At 32.1% G+C, this 26494-nt stretch overlaps 1 protein-coding gene across 5 annotated transcripts; it reads left to right on the forward strand.

Moving 5' to 3' along the window:
* The first annotated feature begins 14264 nt into the window (after positions 1-14264).
* Positions 14265-24729, forward strand: LOC107443900 (uncharacterized). Of its 5 annotated transcripts, none has more exons than XM_071179005.1 (5): positions 14265-14481; positions 17566-17776; positions 21008-21093; positions 23062-23210; positions 23996-24729. In XM_071179005.1, exons 2-5 carry the CDS (start codon positions 17654-17656, stop codon positions 24523-24525), a joined length of 888 nt encoding a protein of 295 aa, XP_071035106.1. In that variant the 5' UTR covers positions 14265-14481; positions 17566-17653; the 3' UTR covers positions 24526-24729. The 5 variants fall into 5 exon arrangements, with proteins under 5 accessions (XP_071035106.1, XP_042904983.1, XP_071035103.1 ...); XM_071179002.1 differs by lacking the exon at positions 14265-14481 and adding an exon at positions 14699-14728 and having other exon boundaries at positions 17590-17776; XM_071179004.1 differs by lacking the exon at positions 14265-14481 and adding an exon at positions 16902-16920 and having other exon boundaries at positions 17590-17776.
* The last annotated feature ends 1765 nt before the right edge of the window (positions 24730-26494 follow it).

A 26494-nucleotide genomic window follows, 5' to 3' on the forward strand; every position in this document is an offset into this window, starting at 1 on the left:
ATTCCGACTTTTTTTCGGCCAAGGCAGATTAGTAGACTCTAAAACGAAGAAAATCATAATTTTAAAAAATTATCTTGTCTTATTATTTTCTTCATTGAAAGGAAAATAAAATTATTTCTTTCTAACCAAAATACATCACCCTAGTACACTAAAAGCAAAAAAAAAAAAATTATTTTTATCATACCTAAAATAAGAAAGTGAGATGATTCACTTTCGTAATATACTTCTATCACCGCCAAAAATAACAATCTCCTCATGTTATTCATAAGTAATAAGGTTATTTTTTTTTTTGGTTTGACAAAAATATAATTATTTTTCCTTTTAAGTTCATTTGAAAAATGTTAAATTTAATAATTTTTATTTCATTCTATTGTTTTAGTTGTAAAAAAGGTGATCGAATATTAAGAATCAACATAAAGATGCTTTTATGAACGCTTTATTTTTGAAGGAGTTGAATAGCTTTAGAAATGTTGAGCAAGACCTTCAACATAAGCAGATAAGTGATAAGTCGCAAAAGGTTCTACTTTCATTCATTGTTTCGAGTTTAAAGCAAACACTGACTCAAGATTCGGCGGTAACTCTTTCATTTATTTCTCAGATTTAAAGAAAATCCCTTTGATAACTCGCGATTCATTCAAAATATTCAGGTACTACTCAACTAACTGATTTGCCAACAGATAAAATCAAAACAGGTACTTCAAAATATTTAATGCAGTTTGAACACAATTTATATGCTTTTTTCTTGCTTTCTTTTATAAATTAATAACATACATAGGGAACAAAATTGCTGTTACATTTACAGAAATACTTGATCTTACCTAATTCTTCGGGTGTGGGGATTTCAAGCTTGATGTTGTTGTTGTAGTTCATTTACGTCGCACTAGAGCTGCTCAATGGGCTATTGGCGACGGTCTGGGAAGCATCCCTGAGGATGATCCGAAGACATGCCGTCACAATTTTGATCCCCTGAAGAGGGAATGGCACCCCCGCTTCGGTAGCCCGACGACCTGCACTCGAAGTCGAGCACTTTACGGTAGAACAGTTTAAAGAGGACCCAAACCGCACACCCTCGGTCCCTACGCAGACTAATCCAAGTGGTCACTCTCCCACATACTGATCGCAGCCAGTGATGCTTGACTTCGGTGATCTGCTGGGAACCGTGTCTTAACGATCAGTCCACTGCGCAGCTTGAAACTAGGTTTGCTTGGAAAGCTGCCGATATGTTTTTCAAAATTATATTTTTAGTTTTGTTTATTTTTCGTCTGAATGTAGAAGTTTATGAAGAACGTTTGTGCTTATATATTTACATGTAGGCACTTTCCAACTCTTTTTAAAATAATACTTCAGACAAAAACATGTGGCCTTAACGTATAGCGTCATTAGCAGAAATGTATTATAGCCTTCTTATTATCTTTCACAGCGTAGCAGAGAAGTGGGGACACTTAGTATTCAATTGAAAGGATTTGAAATAATTCTGGTTCGGAATATATGATTGAATTGCATAAAAACTGTAATTTCTCGAGAGAAACCGATTACAGATTTGAATTCAGCGACGCGAAAATATCTAAGACCCGCTTAAACAAACTATGTAAAAACACATTTTTTCGTTCCCCAGTGTAATCTAAAATAGTATAAAGTAAAATGCAAAGTATCTCCCAAAATGTATGCAAGATTTGATATTAGGGATATTTAGGCTATAAACAATATCCCTACAATATAAGTGACTACTGGTAGTTCAGGGTTTTTAAAAATGTAGAGATATACAAAAGCATAACGCGTTTTTATTGTTGAACAATATTTTGCCAAATAATACCATATTCTTATCGTGCGATTTTCTGTTTTGGGGATCAAAGTTGGTCGCACACAGCGGGTGATTTAAAGCCGTAGCTAAAGTAATGTACCCTAACTCAATCAGACCAATTCTCCCTTTTCATTATTCTGATAAAAGCTCATTTCCCTTAACAAATTGTAAAGCTAATTATATTTATCCAGATTTTTTATTCATTTATTTTTTTAGTGCTCCTCACACTATTTTATTGCTGAATTTTACTTTGTCTGGATTGACCATATTAGAAAGCCACTGCAGAGGATCAAAATTTTGCATCTTCGGATCATCCTCACCAAACAGCACAATTCATCCAGTAGACGTCCAGAATTCCTCCGTAAGATTCATTAGACATCGTGGATTTGTACGCAACAGAGTTACAGGATAAAAATGATCAGCAGACATTTTTTAGAACACTCATTTTTTATTATTATTTTTTGATCTGTTGCCATTCGCAACTCTCATAAAAGTAATATGAATAGTCATGTGACATATGATGTTCCTACAATACTCCCTCACCAGTAACTAAGTTACGATGCTTGGGCAGTATGTCAAATTTGTCATATAATGATAATATAACAGCATATATACAGTTCAAAAATTATACTACATAATGACTCATCATAATACGAAAACATATATACAAGATATTAATATAACATATATACAAATTATACCATTCTAGTTTCAATGCAATAAAAAATATATATATAAAATAAATGTATATGTATCTAATTAATACAGTTTTGTTCTAAAAAGCGAACAGGCTTTTTTATTTTTCTGCCAAATCTAGACATTTTAACATTTTGCTCGGAATTGGCTGCATTTTCTTGTAATTTATTTGATGTTAAACATTCGTTAGGTTTTGCAGCTTTTAGGTTTTCATCGTAATCTGGATTCTCATTTTCAGAATTCAGTAGATAAGCTGGTTTAAGCCTGTCTATTGAAATGCTTACGTTTTTTCCTTTATAACTAATTACAAAATACTTTTCTGACTTATCCATCACTTTATAGGGTCCTTGATAAGGAGACTCTAATGGCTTCCTGACTCTATCAATCCGCATAAAAACATGTGAACATGAACTTAAATCTTTGTGCACAAATACTTTGTTCCTTTTGAAATATTTTGACTCTAAAGGTTTTAATGTTTCCATTTGATTTTGAAGATTGCTAATAAAGTTTTCCGTGGATGTTGTCACTTTTGAGTTATCAAAAAATTCACCAGGAAGTTTAATGCATTTACCATAAACCATCTGAGATATTGAATAGTTGGTGTCATCGCGTAGAGCAGCTCTGAGACCAAGTAAGACAGTAGGAAGGGTTTCAGACCATTTAATAGAGTTGTGTGCCTTTATTGCAGTTTTCAATGTACGATGTTGACGCTCAATTTTGCCATTGCACTGAGGATGATATGCAGTTGTTCTGTTGATTTTTACTCCACATAAGTTGGTAAGAGATTTAAACGTTTCAGAATCAAACTGTGATCCTCTATCGGTAATTACTCTGTATGGCACTCCAAATCTAACTATCCAATTTTCATAGAAACATCTGGCGACTGTTTCAGCTTTGATATCAGGTATAGGAACTACTTCTATCCAGCTTGTAAAACGGTCAATACAAGTCAAACAGTATCTGTTTCCATTGGATGGGGGTAACGGTCCAATTAGGTCAATATGTATCTCGTTAAATCTTTCATCGGGTTGTTGATATTCTCCAAACTGGGATTTAGTATGTTTTGAAATTTTGTTTTTTTGGCAATCAATACAGGATTGTGCCCAAATTCGAACATCTTTTCGAATTCCAGGCCAAATAAATCTTGACGCTATCTGTTTGATAGTTGATCTGATTCCTGGATGAGATAAACCATGTATCAGTTTGAAAATAATCATTCTTGAATTTTTAGGTATATATGGTCTAATTTTATTAGCAGAGATATCACACCATAGAAATTTACCAGACTGTAGTGGTTGTTGTTTAAATTTTAAGGTTGTGTCTGATTGCATTAGTTGTTTTAATTCTTCATCACTACTTTGATCATCAGCAATTTTCTCATAATCTACACTAGTTACTTCTTGAATTCGGGATAACGCGTCTGCGACGATATTATTTTTGCCAATAATGTGTTGAAGGTTAGTCGAAAACTGGGATATGTACTGGAGATGTCTATTTTGTCTTGGAGATGCTTTTTCATTTTTTTGTTTGAAGGCAAAAACCAGTGGCTTATGGTCTGTAAATATAGTAAATTCTCGACCTTCTAATAGATGTTTGAAATGCTTTACAGAAAGATATATCCCTAATAATTCTCTGTCGTAGGTACTNGTTCAGTACTATTTCATATTGTTTTACAACACATGGTTTTAGCCCTCTGGTGGGAAAGACTTTAAAACAAAACTTACAACAGTTACTTTTCTCAACAACTGAAATTTAGAATAGTGTGATTACGAAAAATATGTGAACTGTTTGCGATTTCAAATTAATATTGAAATGCACAGGTTTAGAATTGTCTACAGTGAAAACTTTTCGGAACTTCAGTGTTCAAAAAAGTATACAAAAACTAGACGTTAAGAACGTATCCAATGAGCGAGCATCGGATTGCGAAGCAATCCGAAATGAACTGCGAAAGCAGTTCCGGGGGTTGGAGAGCGCCAGCGAGCAGGGGCGAAGTCTCCTAGTGTTTTATTAATTCTGTAAGACTCACACGAGCAAAATTATAATTATTAGGGAGATTTCGCATTTTTACTTTATCTTCCGTATGCTCCTGTACGCAAGATTTAAGCAACTGTGCTTGCTCGTGTTAATTTCAGATACTCACATCCTTACGTTATGTTGGTGTGATTTATGATAAAAAGACAAAGTTACAAGCACGCTGTTTATAGCTGTAAAATGATGTTTTTTGTTTAAGCCTACCTTCAAACTAAAAATGCGGACATGGAATGCGAATTTGAAGAAATGCATTGATGAAATTTAAAAATGAATGGTGTGATATTACAAAAAATTGGATCATTCAATGAAAAAATAATTTCTGTTTCGGTTTAGCATTATGGTTGTCTAATTGCACTAGTTTCATTAGAAACTAAATATATTTTCGAATACTAATTATAACAAGAATCTAAATATAATTTAAAATTATATTTATTCCAACTATACAATTTAGTTAAAAGAAGTTAAATAATCAATTAAAGTTCAATAATATTTTTTTGAATATTAATAATAATAAAATTAAACTACATTTTTTTATCACTGAATTCTTAAAAATCTATAATCTATTTCATTTTTCTGCTCAAAGTCACAATTTTACGGAAAGTAAAGCATCTTGAGTCGTATGCCACAGAGATGGTCAACGTCCATTTTAAATGTTTGTTTTGATTTTGTTTTCGAAGTTAAAATGATATTCCACTACGTTAGCGTTTTTAACTTTCAAATTTTTGCAAACTCTCTTATTTTTACTTACGTAAGATTAATATTTTTTCACGGGTGCATGCACATTTCCCCAGAACTGACACATGCGCCCCAGCATCAATCTCCCTACCTTTAGGGCGATTCAACGATGATCATTTTCAACATTAAAATAAATGCGTTAATGCATTAAAATGCACATTTTCTATAGATATTCATGCAGTTTTTTTTAAAACATAAAGCAGTAATTGTTAAACATCAATTTTTATATGTTCTGTCTCTAAATATGAGACCTTTTAAATATTTGAGCTTTAGACAAACTTGAAATCCAAAGATTAGTTTTTAAAAATAGCGACATCTCTAGGAGAGCAATGAAGTTATATCCAAATTTAAAGCAGTTGTAATGAGTTAGAGACTTGTATATCTTTTCCTGTGTCAATAATAGCACATTTTTTCTTGTCGTGTAGACGCTCTCTGAATTAAAGAACAATGTTCTTACGACGTAACTTTCCTTTGTGACAGTAAGGGTGGAACCTTGCAACCTTCGTCGTCCCTTACCGGTAAGCTATAACACTCAAATCTCAACGTGCTTAATAAATTTATAAAATTCAATCACTTCCTGGCGGGTAAAATCAGAGTTGGATACCTGCAAGTGACGTAGTGGGGGTATCTAGATCTTGGTATCTAGATCGTGGTATTTGTTATCGTTAGCAACTGTTCGAGTAAGCCAAGCCTAGTCAACTATCAATTTTCTTAAGTGACACATTCTAAATTCTTTCACAAAGATTCTTTCTCAAAGATTTCAATTCTTTTATTATACATTTACACAGAGAATTAACACAGCGACAGACACGAAGCCACGTGGAACACTAATTATGCATTGAAGTTGCCAGGTACACAAAACAGAAATCTATCACGGTTACAATAAATTGCATAAACAAATAATAAATCTCAGTTAAACAAAAGATGTAGACGAGAAAGGATTATATTTCAACTAATTCGATGCGCGAAACGACTCTGTATTTAATCAACTTATCGTCAATTAACTTTCTAACTTACGTAGAGAAACCTAGCTCAACTTTAATATGCCATTTTTCTGATAATGATCAGCGTGCACTGATGTCACGTGTCTTCTACTTCTGAAAGTGCAAGTATCCAATTTATCGTTATTTTATCGCAAAATAGAACTTATGGGTAAATCAAAATTTAAACTCCGTTTTGCGTAGTAGGGAGTTGAAAACTGAACTTGAGGTCTGTGCTGAATAATGCAAGCTTCAATTGTATTTTGACGGTTAAAAGCAGAATTTATCGCGAAATCATCACGAGAATTTAGACTACGTTCCTACTAGAAAAATTATCAAAACGGAACTGGAGTTCTGTACTGGATAACTATGCAAAGTTTCAATCGTTTCTTTATCGTTGAAGCAACATTTATATCGCCATTTTATAGCCGAAAGTAATTTTGCGTCGGCTGAAATTCCGACTTTTTTTCGACCAAGGCAGATTTATAGACTTTATAGACTATAGAAAATCATAATTAAAAAAAAATTCTTGTTTTATTATTTTCTTCGTTGAAAGGAAAATGAAATTATTTTTTTAACAAAAATATATCTCTCAAGTACACTAAAAGCAACAAAATTCTTTTTCATGAAACTTAAAATAAAAAAGGGGGATGATTCACTTTCGTAATATACTTCTATCACCGCCACAAATTAAAATCTCCTCACGTTATGAATAAGTAATAAGACCATTTTTCTTTTTTTTTCAGGTTTGACAAAAATATTTTTAATTAATGTAAAATAATTTAATATAAATACTAATATATAATTTATATTAAATTATAATAAATATTAAAAAATAATTCAATATAAATATTAAATTATTTTTCCTTTAAAGTCCATTTAAAAAATGTTAAATTTAATATTTTGTATTTCATTCTATTGTTTTAGTTGTTGAAAAGGTGATCGAATATTAAGAATCAACATATAGATGTTTTTATGAACGCTTTATTTTTGAAGGAGCTGAATATCTTCAGAAATGTTGAGCAAGACCTTCAACATAAGTAGATAAGTGATAAGTCGCAAAAGATCCTACTTTCAATGTTTCGAGTTTAAAGTAAACACTGACTCAAGATTCGGCGGTAACTCTTTCATTTATTTCTCAGATTTGAAGAAAATCCTTTCGATAACTCGTGATTCTTTCAAAATATTCAGGTACTACTCAACTAACTGACTTGCCTACAGATAAAATCAAAACAGGCACTTCAAAATATTTAATGCAGTTTTAACACAATTTATATGCCTTTTTTTTGCTTTCTTTTATAAATTAATAATAAACCTAGGGAACAAAATTGTTGTTACATTTACAGAAGTACTTGATCTGTCCTAATTCTTCGGGATTGGGGATTTCAAGCTTGATATTGTTGTTGTGGTTCATTTAAGTCGTACTAGAGCTGCACAATGGGCTATTGGCGACGGTCTGGGAAGCATCCCTGAGGATGATCCGAAGACATGCCATCACAATTTTGATCCTCTGCAGAGGGGATGGCACCTCCGCTTCGGTAGCCCGACGACCTGCACTCGAAGTCGAGCACTTTACGGTAGAACAGTTTAAAGAGGACCCATACCGCACACTCTCGGTCCCTACGCAGACTAATCCAAGTGGTCACTCACCCGCACACTGACCGCAGTCAGTGATGCTTGATTTCGGTGATCTGCTGGGAACCGTGTCTTAGCGATCAGTCCACTGCGGGACTTCAAGCTTGAAACTAGGTTAGTATTGGAAAGCTGCCGATATGTTTTTCAAAATTATATTTTTAGTTTTGTTTATTTTTTGTCTGAATGTAGAAGTTTATAAAGAACGTCTGCGCTTATATATTTACATGTATACACTTTTCCACTCCTTTTAAAATAATACTTCAGACAAAAACATGTGACCTTAACGTATAACGTCATTAGCAGAAGTGTATTATAGCCTTCTTATTATCTTTCACAGCGTAGCAGAGAAGTGGGGACACTTAGTATTCAATTGAAAGGATTTGAAATAATTCTGGTTCGGAATATATGATTGAATTGCATAAAAACTGTAATTTCTCGAGAGAAACCGATTACAGATTTGAATTCAGCGACGCGAAAATATCTAAGACCCGCTTAAACAAACTATGTAAAAACACATTTTTTCGTTCCCCAGTGTAATCTAAAATAGTATAAAGTAAAATGCAAAGTATCTCCCAAAATGTATGCAAGGTTTGATATTAGGGATATTTAGGCTATAAACAATATGCCTACAAAAAAAAGTTACTACTGGTAGTTTATGGTTCTTAAAAATGTAGATATATACAAAAGCATAACGCGTTTTTATTATGGAGCAATATTTTGAGTCAAATAGTATCATATTCTTATCGTGCTATTCTCTGTTCTGGTGATCAAAGTTGACCGTACAGAGCACGTGATTTAAAGCCGTAGTTAAAGTAATGTACCCCAACTCAATTTGACGCAATCTCCCTTTTCATTACTTTGAGAAAAGCTCATTCCCTTTTCCAAAATGTAAAACTAATTATATTTATCCAGATTTTTTATTCATTAATTTTTTAGAGATCCTCACACTATTGTATTGCTAAATTTTGCTTTGACTAGATTGATACCATATTAGAAAGCACTCCTTTTCGCGGATATAATCGTGTGAGCTGATGAAAAGATTATATCTCTTCATTTTTTTGTTTTCCTACTTTTTAATATATATTTTATTTTAATTTTTTTTTAATATTTCATTTTAATAGTTTTTTTTTCTTCTCTTTACACAAGGCTTTATTATTTTCCATGTTTTCTCCATGTTTTTCACTTCTTTCATGAGTTCTATATACTTGCATCTTATTCGCAGTAAATAAAACATATTAATTTTTTAATTTTTCTCATTTTTCTTTCTATCCTTTTATCATATATATGATATCGGCTAAGTATGAAACGCCGGCATTCTATAGAATGCCTAGGAAATGTGTGAAATATAAATCATTTCATACTTTGCCGGCTAGTTTTAGGCATTATATACAATGCCTAGGCATTCTGTAGAATGCCGGATTTCAAACTTGCCGGTAACGTATATTTTGAATATAAATGACGCTTACTTCAAGAACAATCTCTCATGCAGTTTTGGATTTCATATAGTTTCCAAACATAAATTTTAATCCATTTGTTGTTGTTGTTATAGTTCCTTTACGTCGCACTAGAGCTGTTCAATGGGCTATTGGCTACGTTTTAATCCATTTAAAAATCAAGACAGAAACTTTCAACTCCTATGACTATCCAGACGCTAATGGTGGGAGCAGGTGAAGTGCTGCTACAGGTGCTATGTGCCACCTGTAGCCCATTTGATTGCCAATTAATAAGATGTGCACATGCACTATCCATCCATCTAAAATTCTGTATGACGTAGAACATTAATCTTCAGAACTATATGACAAGTTTTTTTTCTGACTCTCATCAAGCGATCTACTTTTTTGCAAAGAAATGCTATTATTTAGGTCGTTTGGAGTATTGTAAGAACATTCTGTATCATTTCACGTATTTTTGAAGGAACATTAAATTTTTTCATAATCTGTTATTTATTTATCTGGAATTTAAAATTTGAATGTAAAAATGTTAAAATTTTATAGATATCAACGATTGCAATTCTTTTTTGTCAGCCACTTTTTCGTGCTCTCTTTTAACATTTTTTCCAACACGGAAAGTGTAACTTTAACTACACAACATTTTTTAAAATTTTGATTGACATTAATCCTCGGCACAAAGCTGGGTGCAAGTTACTGCAAGCTTGCATTTTCAAATATTTTGAAAAATTATTAAGAAGTTTTTTTTTTGCACTGATATCAGCATCTAAATGGTGCTCGCTTCACATGATTTTATTTTTATTTTATTTTATAACCGTCGTTGAACAGCCGACCCAATTTCATGGGTTTACGACTACAAATGTTCAACTCCGTAGTATTGTAATTTTGAACCAATCCAGAAGACAAGGAGACTCCTGGATCAGTACCCCCAGAGGTATTGATTTGTTATGTGAACATGGAGGACTTTAAAACTCGACAGATTTAACGTGCATAAGTCACCATTTACTACACGGGGAGTCTTCGGCCGACGAGGATCGAGCCCACGACCTCTTGGACATGGGCCCAGCACCCTACCGACCAGGCTATCCCGGCCTTGCTTCACATGATTCACGATACATCGAATATTATTTTTTACTCTCTCATAATCTCTCATTGAACGCCAAACGTTCTCATTGAACGCCGAACGTTCTCATTGAACGCAGAATGTTCGAACGCCGTAAGTTTGTCACGCTTACAATAACCACATTTCGATCAAATCAGCCCGTTAAGTAACGACGTCCTACGCCAGTTATCGTACTAACAGAAACACTAAAATAAATATACAAAAATTTTAAAAAAAATCTTAAGCCAGGCATCTTTATTAGACCTAACTAAAAAAGAGTCCAACAAAAGTACCAGATTTTTAATTTTTTATACCTTTTAAATTTTACAGTTTTTATACTTAATAGCTGAACTAAACGTTTGTTCAAAAGTTATAAAAAGAGTTTGTGAAAATTTTATCATGAGTCCAAGCCCTCCCGAGTTCAAAACCGTTTTTCAGAAAACAGCTTTAGCCCACGTCGGGACAGAACGAACTTGATAATCTAAGGGTTACCGAAAATTATATTCTAACTCGAAAATGAAGAAAGCAAAACAGATTTTAAGAAAGGAAAATGCAACGTTGAGTAAGAGAAAATGGAAGAAAAAATTATGGTGAAAAATCATGGTACCCGAGAGGCAAATTAGTGCAGGCAGCATTTCCAAACACTATTGAGAGAGGGATGAGGAACTCATATCGATAACCTGACATTCGTATGAATGAAAGAAGATTGTAAAGTCTCAAGCTGAGCTGTTATGACTAGAATGGTAAGAATTATAAGGATCCATTTCATATATGAACATGCATTATATTAACTACAGTGGAGCATCATTTATACGACGATCGTTTATACGACGTTTACATTTATACGACGTTTTAGTGTGGTCCCCATTCATTCCTATTAATTTTGATGTAAAAATAAATCGTTTATATGACGCACAGAATCGGTTATACGTCGGTTTTTAGATTTTGTTTACGTTTATTTTACTTTTATTCTTCACACTAAACACGGGTCTTTTCTATCATCTAATAACGAATCGAACATTAGCTTATAAAGACAAAAAATGTAAAGGAGAAAAAAAAAAGCAAAGATCGCCTTATTGTACTGCTTTGTGTAAACTCTGATGGAAGTGAAAAGATCACTCCTTTAGTGGTAGGAAAATGAAGTTGTAGTTGTAGTTCATTTACGTTGCACTAGAGCTGCACAATGGGCTATTGGCGACGGTCTGGAAAACATCCCTGAGGATGATCCGAAGACATGCCATCACAATTTTGATCCTCTGCAGAGGGGATGGCATACCCCGCTTCGGTAGCCCAACGACCTGCACGCGAAGTCGAGCACTTTACGGTAGCACAGTTTAACGAGGACCCATGCCGCACACCCTCGGTCCCTACGCAGACTGATCCAAGTGGTCACCCACCCGCACACTGACCGTAGCCAGTGATGCTTAACTTCGGTGATCCGCTGGGAACCGTGTCTCAATGATCAGTCCACTGCGGGACGGTAGGAAAATGAAGAAAAAAAAGCCCAGATGTCTAAAGAATATTAAAACGCTTCTGCTGGATTATGACTCCAATAAGAATGCGTGGATGACGACCGAAATTTTTACTAGATGGCTGAAAAAACTAGACAATTTTATGAAGAGGCAAAAACTAAAAATTTTGCTATTTATCGACCAATGTCCAGCTCACTCATCGGATACTAATTTTTTGGAAAATGTGAAAGTTCACTTTTTCCTGCAAACTGCACAAGTGTGCTTCCTGCCATTAGATTAGGCCGTGATTAAGGAATCTAAAATTGCAGTATGGAAAGCAGTTAGTTCAACACGCATTGCAGACCCTAATCACAAGAAAATGAGTGGTCTCCAAGCTACTTGTAACTGCAATTTGTTTGCAGCATGTTGCTATTTAAGTGCTGCCGACGCTTAGCACGTCGCATTCTATTTTTGTATTTTTTACTTTTACTTCTCCGGTAAAAGGAGTCCCTTCCTTTTTAGAACAAAGGGACTATATAAATTTGAGATCTTAAAATAGTGAGTGACCCAATGTCACACATTTACAAAATACTATAATGATATTTAAAAAGACGCAAGCGTATAATGCCAGGTCTTCGAACACCATAATTGATATATAGTTAACTGCAAGTGAAATTCATTTCAAACTTCACACATTTTTCGAAAAACAGAGTCAATAGTCACAGATTCGAAAGGCAAAAGCATCATTGGTTGCTGTCAGTGAGTGGGTGGGCGACCACTTTGATCAGCCTGCAATCGGTCTCCGTTAAATTGTTCTAAGGTAAAGTAATGTGTTGGAGCGCAAGTCATCGGGCTACCAAAGCAGGGTAACCTCTGCAGAGGATCAAAATTTTGTGTCTTCGGATCATCCTCACCAAACAGCACAATTCATCCAGTAGACTACCAGAATTCATCCTTATGATTCATTAGACATCGTGGATTAAATATCGTCGTATACTAGACGTTTTCAATAGCTTATTTTTAGATAATCCACAATGGCTTAAGTACTGATCCATTATAGATAACTATGGTTGACGTAATATGGATAAAACTCACGGTATACGAAACAACTATCAAAAATTAGTTCATCTCATCAAGAATTAGCTTCCGTTCATTGCTTTTGGTGTTCTAAAAGCTTCAATGTTGGGAGTTGATTATTATACTACTGAATCCAAGTATTTTTAGAGTTTAATGTGATAAATGAATAGTTTGCTATTGTAATTTATCCGAGAAGCATCATTTGAGCTAATATACAATTTCATTGATTTAATCTCCCGAAATTACATTTGTTAAGAGTTATTATTATTGATAAGACACTAAAATGAAAATCAGAGATAATCTTTGTGCTGTTGATGAAGCAATATGCGAGGCTGAATTTGATGAATCGGAAACATGTATTGATCATTTTCGTCTTTCAGAATAGAAGCTTATAAAATTTGCAAGTTCTGAAAAGTAAGATTCTGTATTTGGTGAGAATACTTTGTCAAGAAATGCGTTGGTATGTTTGCCTTAAACTCAACTTATATTTATTAGTGAAGATATTTGAAACTGGTTAGGTTTTGGGGACAATTGCAATTATTTTGGGGACTACTTATCCCTTCAATATTTTAAGTCAGTAAGCTGGTGGGTGATCACTTTGATCAGCCTCCATAGTTACCGAAGGTGCGTGATATCAGTCCTTGTTGTGCTCGATTTCTCATGTAGGTCGTAGGGATACCAAAGCAGGGGAGCTTCTTCTCTGAATTGACCTATTATTAGCAATATAGATATGTCTAAACTAACATCAAGTCACATACTTGCCAACTGAAAATTTATCAATGAGCAATCAACTACTATACTGCCGTCGTAAGTAAAAAAGGCGTATCTCAATTTTTTTTCATTGCATCTTTTTGTTTTCAAAAATATAAGAAAATAACTTTTAAGAAAAATTAATCGTATCATAAAAACTGTTGAAACCTTAAGCGAATTGGACTTTATCTCAGTTTCCATAGGCAATAAGTCAGAACTGAGAGTTACGACTTTCTGGCTTACCAACAAATGCTTAGAAAAGCATTCATTCTCCTTAGCAAAACAATCAGAACTATGAACATGTATATTCTTGTAAGGAAAACTCCTTGTTTCTCGCCAGATGGGATTACAAACAGATGTGATTACTCAGCTTTGGTAAGCCAAGAGATTAGCAGGTATTGGTATTATTAACGCGGTGCAGCTCAGAGTTGAATCCACAACAAATCGAGCGCTGAGTAGACACTGCTATACACTGCTCTGTTCACCCCGATGTTAGGGGTTGCAACCGTCATTCTTCGATTACAGATGAACAACAAAAACCCTCATTGGGTGCTAGCTGACCGAGGGGTATCACCCGCCAAACGCTGTGCAAAGCATGGAGGTAGCCGGTTCCAATCACGCTGTTACCCTGGATGTATCTTCGTGCTGCCCTCTGTATTGTGCTATTTGTCCTTTTATTTAACTTAAGTTTATAAGCCTGAATTGAGCACACAATCCTGCAAATGTATGTAATTCCAATTAAATAAAACCCTCATTGCTCTCCTAGAAAGTTAGAGCGGGGCCTCCCTGGCCGAGCGGTATCGCCGGTCCAAACGCTCTGTTAAGCGTGGAGGTAGCGGGTTCGAATCCCGCCGTAACCCTGGATGTATTCTTTGTGATGTCTTTCTCTGAATTGTTCTATCTGTATTTTCTACTTGACAATGACTTATAAGCCTATATATTGAGCACGCAAGTCAGCAAATGTATGTAATTTCAATAAAATAAATAAAATAATAGAAAGTTAGATGTTATATTTTGCTCTTGTAAGTATTATGCAGCATTTATTTGGATCTACTTTTATGTGGAGGTTTTTAATTAGACAATTTAAGCAAGAGTTGAATTAGTTTCGCAATAGTTTTAAATGCAGTTTATGCAAAACACTCTACTGTAATCCAAGTGGCTGCCTATTGTAAAAAAATGGTTGTAAAAATATTTATTATTCGTGTAAAGAAATCAATCATAAATATTTCTTTACTATTAAATATAAATATTATAATAAGCAAACTTATTATCAAGAAATTTATAACAGAAAAATGCAATTTTGTGTATTAGATAATAGTAACTATTGATTTAGTAATTACTAAAAAGTCAATCAATTTAATAGTGTGAATGGGCCTATTTGTGAATAAACATAAACATTTATTTTATCTCATTTCAAATTTTAAATTGATGTTAATTGAAATATACTAACCAAGGAAAAAGAAGAGAAATTTTAATGTAAATAGTTTTTAAATAAGCTTTTGCAAGTTGAAACCTCCAAAACTGCGCATTATCTTTGTTGAAGAAAAATAGATTCGAAAATAATCAATTTATTTTATAATTATATTGTGATAATTTTAATTAATTTAATAAATGTTTTGCAGCGTTTACTTGGTTTTACTGTAATGTTGAAGTTTTTAATAAAAGAATTTAAGCATGAATTGCATTAGTTTTGCAATAGTTTTAAATGCAGTTTATGAAAAGCACTCCACTATAATACAAGTGACTGCTTATTGTAAAAAATGGTTATAAAAATATTTATAATTCGCGTAAAGAAATCAATTATAAATATTTTTTTACTATTAACTATAAATATTATGATCAACAGACTTATTATCAGGAAATTTATAACAGAAAAATGCAATTTTGTGTATTAGATAATAGTAACTATTGATTTAATAATTACTAAAAAGTCAATCAATGTAATAGTGTGCTTGGACCTATTTAAGAATAAACATTTATTTTGTCTCATTTCAATTTCTAAATTGATGTTAATTGAAATATACTAACCAAGAAAAAAAGAGAGAAATTTTAATGTAAATAGTTTTTAAATAAGCTTTTGCTGGTTGAAACATCCAAAACTGCACATTATCTTTGTTGAAGAAAAATAGGTTCGAAAATAATCAATTTATTTCATAACTATTTTGTGATAATTTTAATTAGTTTAATAAATGCTTTGCAGCTCTTATTTGGTTTTAGTGTAATGTTGAGGTTTTTAATAAAAGAATTTAAACACGAGTTGCTTAAGTTTTGCGATAGTTTTAAATGCAGAGTATGAAAAACTCTCTACTATAATACAAGTGGCTGCTTATTGTAAAAAAAAAATGGTTATAAAAATATTTATAATTCGCGTAAAGAAATCAATTATAAATATTTTTTTACTATTAAATATAAATATTATGATAAACAGACTTATTATCAGGAAATTTATAACAGAAAAATGCAATTTCGTGTATTAGTTATTAATTTGGTAATAACTAAAAAGTCAATCAATTTAATAGTGTGATTGGGCCTATTGTGAATAAACATTTATTTTGTTTCATTTCAAATTCTAAATTGATATTAATTGAAATATACTAACCAGGAAAAAAAAGAGAAATTTTAATGTAAATAGTTCTTAAATAAGCTTTCGCTAAGTTGAAGCATCCAAAACTGCATATAATCTTTGTTAAGAGAAGTAGGTTCGGAAAGTGTCAAAATATTTATAATTATTTTGTGATAATTGTAATTAGTTTACTAAAATGATTGTTTTTGTATTTATATCGTCAAAGAATTGTAGCGTGATAAATTAATGGAAATGGCTGCTATAAATAAAAGTTATCGAAGTCATGTTTGAAAAATTTGATTTCTCAAACTATTTTACCGATTTCGCTTAAGTTTTGTGTTTTTCCATGCAAAATATGAAGTTTTAAAATGATGTATCTTTGAAAATTTTTCTAATATTATTAAACGAAATATAAGAAAAAATACTTTTTTTTTTTTACTTGGAATTATCTTTGGACAAACAAATTTTAAAATTGTGTGCAAAATTGTTTTTAGTTGCTTCAAAAGTTTACGAGTTATAGTGAAATACGCAAAAAAATTAAATTAGTATTAAATTCATGTAATAGTAGTTCAAAATTTGTACCGCTCTCTTACCTAAACTATTGGGACCATATATTTTGGATGTCAGAAATTCGAATCCTTGGAATTAAAGGTATGTTTATTCAGACAAAGTACGCGTTTGTGTCTAATTTTGTGACTTAAACTAACGTCTGCAGTAAATAGTTAGCATGGTTGAGATCACCCCTTTAACCATTAAGTTTGTCCTGGAACGTAAAGATCCGAAAATTGGATAAAAAATTATTCCAAGTGGTCCAATGTTTTAGTACTGTACAGTGTGTAATGTATTATGTAGTTGTGTTGTGTACTACACACTATGAATGACAGGGCAAAAGGCAGCAAATGGTGTTTTAAAAATGTCCGTCAGTCGGCCAAATCATCGCCACATTTTTGAAACTCCCAAAATGCATCCAATATGCAGTTTATTAATATTATTTTAAAAATATGTATACATAAAATTAGCGTTAATGCATATTCTGAGAATAACTTCAAAGTTATTCTGATCATTTCATACTTGATTTTTAAATTTTTTTCTCTTCATTTTAGAAATAAGCTTTAAATGTTTACCATATTTTGAGAAAAACTTTAAAAAGACTGCTTTACCTTTACATTATAGTTATAGACTGTTTTTTAATTGTTTAAAATTTTTAACTTTTGTAAAAGTGTCCAGAGATTTTAAAAATTATTTATTATTAAAAATGCTACATGAGCAACATGTCCTAATTTTGTACTATAAGAGTACATATGTATTTCTTTGATCCAGATTACATGAAAGATATCGGATCCAAAAAATAGAATCTAAAAGGAGAAGCTGTAGCACAGGAAATATGGTTAAAGTAAAAAGAGGCAAAGAAATGGCATGGAAGAAGTATTCCAAAATGGCTCTTTCATCAAGCCCTATTATCCAAAGATCTTTTAGACATAACGAACCTGAAAAAGAATCAGAATTCGTAAGTGACTCTAGAATTGGAATAATTACCGAAGAAATAGTAAGTTAAATATTTAATTGTCAGGGAAAGTTTTACTTTTTACGAAATTCTTACGCAAAGGGATATAAAATAAGCAATAAGCTTACTCACTGTAACTCAAAATAAAGGTTTCTTTTCTCTATATGAATTACTTTATAATAAAGAATTTTCTCCTTAATTAAACAAACAAATATTTTTATCATTTTAAAACTTATTTGACTGTGCTTAGATGCTAATTTGGTAACATATTTGCACCAGGGCAAACAAAATTTTTTGTAAAACTATTAGCATTCACATCTTTTATTATGATTGAACTTTTCATTCTAACTATGAACTTTTGAATATCTACATTGTATTTTATCTACATAACTATAAACTCCGATCAACAAAGACTTTTTCAAAGACATACAAACTAACAAAAAATATTAAACTAATTTTCGAATGATAAATTACACCTATTTTTCTGTAAGTGTAATGATGCACTGTTCACCTGTTTTGTAAGAGTTTGATCGCTTTGGAACATCTGATTGGTGCTACTCTAATACGTCGCTGGACTTTATCCTGAATAATAAACCGAAGACAATACTTGCGCATACGAACACTAGAGTTTTGATCAGAAGGCAAATGATCGGCCTCCGCACCATGCTCCCTAATCTCCGGAAGGCTCTATTCAAAAAGTCAATCCAATCTTGCATCTTGCTTTTAGTTCAGGGGATCATAACCTCGACCTAGAAGTATACAGGAAATGGATTCTACCCGTATCACCACCATAATAACAGCGCTTTGCATATATTTTTAAATTCTAGTAAAAGAATTTACTCTTCGGAATTTCAACTTTCAGTATATACGACAAAATTTCGCATCCCTTAAAAGGATGAATTTTTTTTGTTTTTGAAAGCGATTGTCAAAATTTTACCTTCATTAATAGAAACGTTTTATTATAATGATAAATCATAAGAAAAGTAAGTAATTTGGTTCAAATAACTTTTTGGACTGTTATATGGCTCGTCAATATCTTATCACTTGAGTCTGGTTGTCTTTCTTATTACTGCAAAAATATTCTACGAAGAACATCCTATATATGAGGTTATACATCATAAATAGAATGTCTTTCATGCCATAGATAGGATAAAAATGTATAAGCAAAAATGTATAAGTAAATGTATAAGTACATATAGATGTATAGTTATAAAAATGTATAAGGAAAAATATGTAAGTGAAAATATGCTAAAAATTGAAACTTTTATTTTTTTTATGTAATAATTGAAAATAATTAGTTTTAGTTAATATTTTTAAAAAGTTTGAGTTTACTTTCTTCTAAGTCGTTTTTTTAGCCAGTGTTAGAAGAACCGTTATTTAGTAGTTGCCTTCAATTATTTATTTAAAAAAATAGTAAACTACAAATTCTTTTTAAATCATTTATTGATGACAAACTGCTTTGAAAATGCAGTCTCAACATGACTACTCTTTAGAGTTATAATGGCTTCGTTGCAAAGACCTGTCCACAACCCAAGGCTGTTCTGGGTGCTGTGATACATCTAGAATGTTCTTTTACACTACTTGGTGTAAAGCAGCCAACACCAACCACCGTGTTTGTTATCAGTAAGATATATTACACATAAGAATCAGTAAATTGTTTTTAACGATAACAATATCAAGTAAAAATCAGAAATTCAGGTGGCATACGTAGACTAATTCTTAAAGAAAATGACTTGTAAATCAAGCATATTATGATTAATTCGAACTAGGGTTAACACTACAAGTGCGGATAGAAATGACACATTATAGGGTTAATACAGTTCATGGCGATAGTTAATACAATTAATACAGTTCTAAACGAAAAATTAAATAATTACGCAACCAAAAAACACATATACATATTATTACGGTGATCTTTGTTTTGTGTAGCAATTATTACACTGCATTTTTTTTTTAAAAATAGTACTACAAACGACCTACAGATATAATAGAATCTACAGTACGTATGCTGCTTGTTCCGCGCAACTTTCGATCACAGTATTTTAGGTGCTGTAATTTCTCATTTTAGGAAATAAAAATTACATTTTCTGAATCTATGACCAGCTCCTCACAAGATACATCATTACAAAAGAGGAATTGAAAATGACTAGTTCATTTTAAAATAACACTCCCTTTTTATGATACTTATATTATTTTCCCTAGACAAATATGCTGGTTGATAATGATTTTTCGTATCTCATTTTTTTACATTTCTATTGATATAAAGCGATTTCGTTCATCATTTAAGGTGTGGTAGGCAAAACCGTAAATGTTATTTTTCGCGTTAAGTCCTTTTATGGACATTTTTACACAAATGCATGCTTATTTCATGATTTAAAAAGTGTTGACGCCAAACTATCAGCCATGAATTTTTATTGATTTAAACTTTTTAGGTTTTTCTGAAGGGCGAAGGGAAAAATACTGGACATAAAAATACCGGATGCTTGAAGGGAAAATAGGTAAAAAGAAATTTTAAAAAATATATAAAAACAAAAAGATTATAAAAAAATGTTGTGATCGACTTATTACGATCATTGGTTACCCATATTAGTCAAATGCTTTTTCTTTCTGGATGGCACAGTAGGCTTTGGGCGCAGAAGGCCTTGGCCCTTTATGGGCTGTTGCGCCACTGAATTTATTATTTTTTAGATCACTTTAACACGATCATTGGTCAAATGCTTTTTTTTCCTGGATTGAATACGTTAATCGCTACAACATTTCAGATCATGCGTTGCAAAAACTGTCTCAATCGAGGTTTGTCGCCGGATTGGTTTTCAAATCTTGCCTATGTACGTGTTTCAAAAGGTCACAAAATACTTTTCTTCAGCATTCATATTTATATTATAATCACCGTCAAGCCAGTAATTATACGTTAATAATACAAAGAATCTAAGAATACTTTAAATTATTATTATGTAAATACATTAAAAATGCCTGCTAGTGAAAATAATCAGAAAAACAGCATGCAATGACGACGCATGCGCACTATTTCTATTGCTCTTGAACACAGTTGAAAAGTGTGCGCACGCCATCATATCCAAACTAAGACCCATTTTGCAAATGGGTCAATAAAAAGCAGCTTAGAATTTCAAAGCTACATCCTTCTTTTAAAAGTATCCCCCTTTTTCTCTATTTTTTCTGGATATCCTTTATTTGATACGAATATGTTTTTCTCAATATTTTTTTTACATTTAGTCTGACGGATGCATTGAATGTGATAGTGTGACAGCAATGAGTGAGACACATGTATTGAATGAAAATAAAAAAGTGGACCAAGAAAGGTAAAAGCAACTTTTTTTTTACATCTTTTCATTTTTTTTTTAAATTTGGGAATAAATTTTCCACAAATACATCTTTAATGGCCGTAGCTTAAAATAAGTTCTGTATGAAATATACAACTGATTTCAATGTACATTAAACCACACATATTAGTATGCAATCGACGGGGAAAACACAATTAGTTCATGCAGTTTCAAAAGACTTTTCCGTGACAACATACTAAGATGGGTGATGTGTGGAAAGATATATAGATTCACATAGATTCCTGGTACATACTACGAAACATCAAAGTTTGCCTGTTTGATTAGTTTCCCAGTACACGATACTAATTGTAAACAAGTTCCGTCCAGCCCAAATGTACCCAAATTCCAACTCTTGAAGGACAAAGATGACGTAACCCTCGCTCAAATTTTGTTAAGAATACACTTGTTATACTCAAATGCCAAATTTTGAAGGAAAAGGATAATGTATACCAAAGTTAACTTGTGAAAGACTAAGTTTAAATACCTAAAATAAAAACATTGTATGAACTGCTGTTATTAAATACCTTAAAAGAAAAATGTTATTTAACGTGTTTCGATTGAACAGGTTAGCTATTGGGATGAAAATACTGTACCGGAAGTCTAAGGTTGCTCACAAAAAAACAGTTGTAGCGTAATCCAGTGAGTATGTGTCCTTAGTCTGACACTTTTTATTAAATTTTTATTTTATAACCGTCGTTAAACAGCCGACCCAATTTTTTGGGTTTACGACTACTAATGTTCAACTCCACAAATATCGTAGCCTTTGTAATTTCGAACCCAATCCAGAAGACAAGCAAACTCCTGAATGAAGTATTGGGAGAAATTACGAAACAAACCCACATTTGCGTTACATGGAGAGGAAGACCACGAGAACCTCTCATGGTTAGCCTGACGGCAAGGGGACTCTAACACAAGAGCTGTTTAAAACTGAGGATGTTTCACGTCACACGCTGTGGTCGGTGTGAGCCGGAGGTGGATTCATATCGACCAGCCACCGCTGGGATTCGAACCCGGTTCACCTCAATGGAAGCAGTGGTGGATCCAGCGCGGGGGGTGTCATAGGGGTCAAATTTTAAAAAAATTGAAAGAAAATCATAAAAAAATTTTTTAACAGTTTACAAAGGAAATAAAATATTTTAAAAATTATTTAAAGGTTCATATACACCTATGTAGGTCGGAAATATCGATTTTTCGAAATGGCAGCGTGAAAGAGAAGCAGGACTTGAAGTGCCCAACGATCTTTCCAAGATTATTAATGACTGTGACATCGATTTGTACCCATCAATTAATATGTTGTTGATAATTTTAATAACTCTGCCAGTTAGAGCAGCAACAGCAGAACGTTACTTTTCAACTCTTCGACGTCTCAAAACTTGGCTTAGAGCAACTCAAAATCAAGAACGATTAAATGGACTCGCATTATTAAACATTCATCTAGAAATTGATTTGGATGTTGAAAAAATTATTGACAGCTTTGCCAAAGTTTCTAAAAAACGCATTACATTTATTATTTAAAGATTTTGAATACTTGAATTATTTATGTATTGTTCTATTGTTGATTATGAAAAAAAAATAAATGAGAAGACTAGCAATAAAAACTCCAGTTTTTTCTTTCTTTTAAATATTTTAAAAAAAAATTATAAAAAAAATTAATTGGGGGGGGGGAAATCTGCGCCCCCCCCCAGGAAAAGTTTCAGGATCCGCCCCCGAATGGAAGGTGAATGCTCTATCCCCTGAGCCATCACGATTCAATTAGTCTGACACTTGTGATTAAATAGTCCTTTGAAACAGTAAATTTTTCAGGCTAACCCTGTTTGCTTAGAAAAGTAGCAGTTTTATAGCTTACAGTCGCTCAGCGAAAATTCATAATTCAAAATTAAGATTATTTCTTTATTTTTTTATGTTAAAAAGAGTGCGAAAAATTCTCTTATATTATTTTGTTTTTAGTGCATCTCAACCAAGACCTGCCTCTCTAGAAATTAAAGATTGGTTGATTGTCAATAGTGTTTCTCGCCTTTGCAGAGGGAAAGAATTATTCATCTTCGGTTTTGTTGTGACTCTTACTCTGCTATGCATTCAACTCACTTTGCTTAGAAGTGCGTATTATATATTTTTTTATGTTTTACCCAACTTATTGTGATAATTTAATGTTTTCGATGCAATAAGAAAAATGTGTATCAATCAACTTCTGCCTCACTCATACGCCCCACCCGTTTATAGGAATGATTCATCCACAGATCGTAATTTTGATTTGAACCAGAGAACGATCTATCTCCAGTTCAGTACCCCCAAAGGAATAATTTGTTATGTGAAGACGGAGGACTTTGTGACCCCACAGATCACCTCCGTCCACCAAGAAATCAGAAATGCGAGTGTCATGTATACATTAGCATAGCATTAGTAGTACTTTTATTTAAAATTATTTTTAGATAAGCAAATTTTAAATTTGTTTACAAACAAAAATTTCGATTCACTTATCTTGAAAAATAGCGAAATAGACAAAAAAGGATATTAACATTAAGAGGTCAACACTTTTAACTGCTCTGTAACCTCAACTATTGAAACTATATTTTCGAGATCATGGTTTCCCTTACATGAGGGTCAGAAACACGAATTCAAAGGCTAAAATGTTTGCTCATTCAAAATAACATTTTTGCATCTGATTTTGTACCCAAAAATAACGTCGGTACTTATCTTTTAATATCTTTAAAATTAAGACCTCTAACCGATGAAAGCTAGTCCTAGTGTGTGAAAATCCGATCAGTAAATCGAAGGTTATTCAGGATATTTACTGATTTTTAGTTTCCGTACGATACATAAATATTTTTACTCATTTGAATAAATTATTGAAATATTGTAACATGGTAATCTTTACCCTTAGAATCTATTCCTGAAGTTGGAACAAAACAGATGGAAGACTTTAATAACAAATTAAGAACGGAAAATGAAAACTTTAAAAGAGAATTTTTAGCTGAAATTCATGACCTTGGAACAGAGCAGATGGCAGACATTGTCAGCAGGTTAAGAGCGGAAAATGAAAACTTTAAAAGTGGAGTTTTAGCTAAAATAAGAGATATTGATGAAGGACTCAAAAATGCGTTCGAAAGTCATCTAAATGCATTCCATAATAAATTGTTAAAAGAACTGAAGAGAAGAGACCAGACGTTGCATCTCGATGAAGTTCCAATCTCGGGTGAAGGCGATGGAAAGGAATCTTTAGTGGATGATAAAGGAGAGGAAACTACGAATGAGGGAAAAGAAAAAGGTGGTTGGTTAGAAACAATAAAAAATGTCATACTATGGCTGTCACTTGTACCAACGCTTCACTTTTTTAGCGTCTTTTTTTTTGTTGTTTTTAGTGTATTGCGAGAAGAACGCCGTAAACGAAACGAAGAACGAAGACTATTCTAAAATCGAAAAAAAAATCTATATTAATTAGGCAGTAGATATCTTCAACTTACAACGGAATTTCCCCTAATCACCGAAGAATGTTCCTTTGTAAGTTTAACGAAAATTATTTCATTTTATTAAAATACAAGATTAATTAATATGCGATCAAATAAGAACTGTATATTTTTAAATTTGAAATTGAAATAAAACTGTATAATTCCTCACCTTCCTTGCGTTTTATTCATTTCCAAAGGCTAAAATGTTAACATTTTGTTTTATTCTTCAAAAGATCACAAAGAAGAAACAAGTGTCAAAAAAATTTAAATGCAGTATAACTTTCTTTTTTTAAAACACGAATGATTAAAGATGCTATTTCATCAGGGCCCTGCATTTCTTTTTATATTAAAAAACCGCTGCTACTGATTCGGGTGTTTAACGTTACTTCACATTTTATTTTACGTACTATGAGAAATTTTTAAAAGAAATGAAGACATACAGAAACCGTATTCTGAGGTTACTTTGAAACACTTTTTTTTCCTTTTAATGTAACATAATTGCACAATTCCTTATTGTATTAAATGGAACTTTATTCTCAAGGGAATGAAAAATTTGTAAAAAAAAGTATTCTGTTTCACATTGGTTGTAATAATTTAGGACATCTAATTTATTGCCCAAACAGTGATTAAACTATTATTTTTTCACACAAACTTTCTTGATATCTAATATAGACACAAATCTTTAAAGACATCTCAATTTTCATCATGTAACTTTTCAGAAAATATCTTTAGAGAAAAAATAAAAGAAATTCGAATTAAAAGTATTAATTTCTTATAGCTAAGAGTAAGTCAATTATTATTTCTATTACTATTATTTAATTTGTTATTATTACTAATCCTTATTAGTTATATAAAATTTATTATTATGAATATTTATATCATGAACAAAATTGTCATTATTTAAAATTAAATTTTATAATAATCACTAAGAAAGTTATCAGAAATGATATTTGGAAGTCGGATCTTTTGTTTGATTTCTCTTATACGAAAAAAATGTAAGTGGTTCGACCATTGACTTAGCAATTGAATGTTCGATAATAGTATGACCAACATATTACCCTGCTTTAGCCTTAACAAAATATAAAGACAAGCAAACTTTAAGACAACGGTCCCAAATCTTTTTCAGGAATGGAGCCCCAACTGATCAACCCTCTTTCGGCGAAACTTCATTATTTAATGAATAAAATTCCTTAACAATAGTAAAGGTATCAACGAAGCACAATAAATTATTTTGAGATTATTGAATGAATGAGAGGAATAAAAAATTTTCATTGTAATGTTTTATAAATTTGTCTTAAAATTGAGTATACTAACAGGCAGTTGAATTCCCAACACTTGAGCAGCATCTAATCTAGTTTTTAATCTAATTTTGGTGTAGGTATAAATTAAAAGTGAATGAGCTGAAATATGTAACTAAACGTCTAGGTTCCGATGAAATGAAAAAGGGCGAAAATAAACGTTGAAAATGGTTATCAAAAAATATTCTTCTTTTTAAAATTTGAATTGAAAATTTTGAATGAAATTTTTATTTTAATTTGAAAAATTTGACGTGAGATTCTAATGCAAATTTTCAAAAATTTATAGCGTCATCAGCTCTTTCAATACATCATTAGAGAAGTATAATTTTTGAAGTTTTGCTTTTCTTTCTTCGCAAGCATTTCAATTTTAGCTAATTTCATAACAATGACAGAAATATTTTATAAATAAACTGTAGTTACTTGGATAAAACTTTAATTATGTTTTTAAAATTACAAATGGTTAGGAAAAAAAATCCTAACTTTCAGAACCTTTTATTCCTTTGATTCCCCAGAACCCTAGTGTTCTGTAAAATATTTTCTCGAAACTGCTGCTCTAAAGGTACAGTTTGCAGAAGCACTGGAAAACAGCATAAAAAAAAGCATTAGGCATTTGCTCTTTGGGTTTCATCATTGACT

The sequence above is a fragment of the Parasteatoda tepidariorum genome, chromosome 3, assembly GCF_043381705.1.
Source record: "Parasteatoda tepidariorum isolate YZ-2023 chromosome 3, CAS_Ptep_4.0, whole genome shotgun sequence".
In the NCBI taxonomy this organism is placed as follows: Eukaryota; Metazoa; Arthropoda; class Arachnida; order Araneae; family Theridiidae; genus Parasteatoda; species Parasteatoda tepidariorum.